Source organism: Histoplasma capsulatum, genomic scaffold (assembly GCF_000149585.1).
Source record: "Histoplasma capsulatum NAm1 scaffold_1 genomic scaffold, whole genome shotgun sequence".
Taxonomy (NCBI): Eukaryota; Fungi; Ascomycota; class Eurotiomycetes; order Onygenales; family Ajellomycetaceae; genus Histoplasma; species Histoplasma mississippiense.
In genome coordinates this window covers 4,350,786-4,354,167 of record NW_001813982.1, presented here as the reverse complement: position 1 = coordinate 4,354,167, position 3,382 = coordinate 4,350,786, and the positions used below count along the sequence as shown (strand labels likewise).

The window sequence follows — 3,382 nt, the reverse complement described above, 5'->3', positions numbered from 1 at the left end:
GATGCACTAGGCAACATGCAGTTAAAGCGCCGCTAAGATTAGCTGAAGCAGCCCAGCTGCGTGATCAGCTGGGAGCAACGGTTCGCCCGCCAGAATAACAAGTGGTCAGCCACTCATTTCGGGTAACTCTCCGGGTACTGCCATCGGCTCTCCGGTACGAGAGTCTGGAGCTTTTCAACCGGGACCCTGTTCATCGACTGTGGAATTAATTCAAAGCGATCTAGTATTTATCCTCATGTACAGCCTAGAATTAATAGAAGAGTATATTAAGAAATGCGACAAATATTTGACTAATACCCCGTAGGAAGGAAGTTGATGGATCTCATTTAAGTTAGTTGCTGCTAATTATGGCGGTCCGATCCACCGTGCAAAATTCTGTAGTTAACAAGAACCATTGCCACCAGTAACTGTTATGAAATTGACATATTGTGTCTCTGGCTTAAGACTGAAACAAGGTAAAAACAGCCAACTTGGATGTTAAAATACCTTCAGTTCTTGTCCATGTGTTAAATCCAGCCCATCCCAATAACAAAAAACAACTCAGCCAAATACCAGATAAACGCCAACCATGAAAGAATGCAGGAGAAAAAAATGAAGATGGAACAAATGACACAAACACACCAAAAGAGGGTGGGGGGAGAGAGAGAGAGAGGATATGAGGCCAACCCAACGGATATCAAAAGGCTTATGAATGCATCTGATGAAAAGTACTACCCAGCAAAAGTCAAAATGAAACAAATTCCCACATCCTAAAATGCCTCCTGCTCTTTCTCGATATTCCTCATCCCTCGTCTAAGCCTATCCGCCAGACCAATTTCTCCAGCGCGGCGATTCAGTCCACCCACGAATCGACCCTTGCCACCATATTTGCTCGATTGCGCGCGAGCCATCTCGTCTGCATCTTGCGCCTCTCGCTCCCGTTTGTCAGCAGCAGCTAAGCGTGCAGCACGAGCTTGGTCTAGCTCGTTGGCGCTTTGTTGCATAGTTGCTAACTTGGCCTTGCGCTCTTCATCACTTATCGTGGTAGGTGCAGCTGTAGTAGGTCTAGCTTCGCTTGATGGAGCGGCAGTATCGGACCGGCGACGAGACGATGGTGGGGATACCCCTCGCGAATGATGCCAATTTTCTTTTCTGGAGTGTGAGGAATTTTCTCGGGGCCAACAGCGCGAGCGGTCCCGTGAACGGTCGCGCAGATGTGGAGAGTATGACCGTCGACGTTGATCGGGAGATGGGGAGCGTCTTGATCGATGGTGATCTGGAGGTGGATTTCGGGATGGCGATGGCGAGCTGGATCGGCGCTGTGATCTGTGTATCCGATGATGGTGGCTTCGTCTGTCATTCTCATCATGTCTCCTGGACCTGTGTCTGTCACTCGCATCGTCGTGTCGCCTCGATCGATGTCTTGAAGTTCGCTCATCATCTTCATCGTCTCTGTGTCGATGCCTCCGGTGTTTTCGGCTCTTTTCTGATGACTGTGTAGTTACCACACCAGCTGCTTTAAGAAGCTGTTTCCTTCTCACAGGATCATTCATCATCGCTTCGTAGGCAGCCTGCTCTTGTTTCTTTATAGCAAGCATAGGGTCTTCTCTTACTTTTGCAGCCACATCCCTCGCAGTATTTGCGTTCTGCAAAGCCATAAAAGAGCCTTCGGTGGAGGATTTCTGTAGTTTTGAATTCTCCGAGCCTTTGATGAGATCATCAATGCGCCGTTTCCCCAGAAGATATCCTTCCATCTCCTCTGTTGTGCCCGTCTGTCCCGCTGCCGGCCCTGAGTACATCCAATCCACGCGATTTAACCGTTTCTTTCCACCTGCTGCTTCTTGCATTTCCTGTAACTCCTGGATCTGCCGCTCCTCTTGCCGTTCCTTCATCATCTGCTCGATCCGCTTGCGCTCCTCGAGTGCTTTCTTTTGTTCGAGCCATACCCGCTCCTGGTTCTTCTGGAGAACGGGATGCCAGGACTTTTTCAGATTGAGATCGCCTCCCATTTTGGCAATGTGTAATGGGTGTGAATATATGAAAGTAACGCCCACAGGACTAGAGGGTGTGAGTAGAAGGTCAACTGTCCCTCGAAAGTGGTATCCGACAACGGCGGCAAAACTTGGGAAAAGAGCCGCACTAGTCCGGATATATAGTAGCGTCTTGGCGTTATCTTTCTCCAACCTTCAAACCGGAGTAATAAACAACTACAATTAGTATAGAGAACATTTTACGACTCACCATAACTTTGCTAATGACATTGCTCTTGTATATCATCACACTTGAAGTTACAGATTGCGATCCCTATACTCCGAAAGTCAACACTTTTCTACAGAAACTCCTGGCTCTATCCAGTCAAACCGGCTTTGGTCGGGTCCACGTCCCCGGCTCAACCTTCCAAGATGTCGGACGACGATTTTATGCAGGACTCCGACCAGGAGGAGTGCGTAATTACCATTTTCCCACAAGCTTCGCGCTACGACTGCTAACTAATTATTATAGATATGACTTTGAGTATGAGGACGCCGATGAAGATGAGGCTGGGGATGTTGGAATCGAAAATAAATACTACAATGCAAAGCAGATTAAAGCGGATAACCCAGAAGAAGCTATTAACGAATTTTCAGAAGTCCCCGCTCTAGAGGAGGAGAAAGGCGACTGGTGCGCCTCCATTATCTCAGCTTCGAAACTGGAGGAGGGTTTTGCTGACAATTGATATCTCGCCGATCTAACAGGGGATTTAAAGGCTTAAAGCAAGCGATAAAACTAGAATTTAAACTCGGTCGATATGAAGATGTAAGCGCCAACTATGCCCTCTACAGTGATGTTGTGTTGGAGTGGTGTAACTAATAGCAATGCGCTCAGGCCGTTGAACATTATCGCGAACTGCTCACCTACATTAAATCCGCCGTCACAAGAAACTACTCCGAGAAATCGATCAATAACATGCTGGATTACATCGAAAAAGGGTCTGATGACGCAAAGGCGTATCATTGCATGGAGAAATTTTACTCCTTAACGCTGGACTCTTTTCAGAATACCAACAATGAACGGCTTTGGCTAAAGACTAATATCAAGTTGGCCAGGCTCTGGCTTGATCGCAGAGAGTACGGCCTGCTAAGCAAGAAGGTGAAGGAGCTACATCGAGCATGTCAGCGGGAGGATGGGACGGATGATCCAGCTAAGGGGACATATTCACTGGAGGTCTATGCTCTGGAAATCCAGATGTATGCGAATACAAAGAACAATAAACGGTTAAAAGCACTCTATCAGAGGGCGCTCACCGTGCGGTCCGCCGTGCCACATCCGAAAATCATGGGAATAATTCGAAAAAGGTGGGGGAAAAATGCACTTGAGCGAAGAAAACTGGGAAGGGGCACAGAGTGATTTCTTCGAATCGTTT

The 3,382-nt window shown here is 47.6% G+C and overlaps 2 protein-coding genes across 2 annotated transcripts in view; one reads left to right on the top strand and one right to left on the bottom strand.

Moving 5' to 3' along the window:
- Positions 1–1,015: 1,015 nt before the first annotated feature.
- On the bottom strand, positions 1,016–1,988 carry HCAG_01240 (predicted protein; the record flags this gene model as incomplete). Its single annotated transcript, XM_001544143.1, has 3 exons — positions 1,016–1,465; positions 1,521–1,562; positions 1,593–1,988. The coding sequence occupies 3 exons, from the start codon at positions 1,986–1,988 to the stop codon at positions 1,016–1,018; spliced, it is 888 nt and encodes a 295-aa protein (XP_001544193.1).
- A 393-nt stretch (positions 1,989–2,381) lies between these two features.
- The window catches only part of HCAG_01239 (COP9 signalosome complex subunit 2), a gene marked incomplete at both ends in the record, with an annotated part of 1,839 nt that continues 838 nt past the window's right edge, over positions 2,382–3,382 (top strand). Inside the window, 5 exons of the mRNA XM_001544142.1 lie at positions 2,382–2,422; positions 2,482–2,640; positions 2,715–2,775; positions 2,833–3,206; positions 3,242–3,264. Of these exons, the coding sequence (XP_001544192.1) occupies positions 2,382–2,422; positions 2,482–2,640; positions 2,715–2,775; positions 2,833–3,206; positions 3,242–3,264 (658 nt within the window). The remainder of the gene's footprint in view (positions 2,423–2,481; positions 2,641–2,714; positions 2,776–2,832; positions 3,207–3,241; positions 3,265–3,382) is intronic.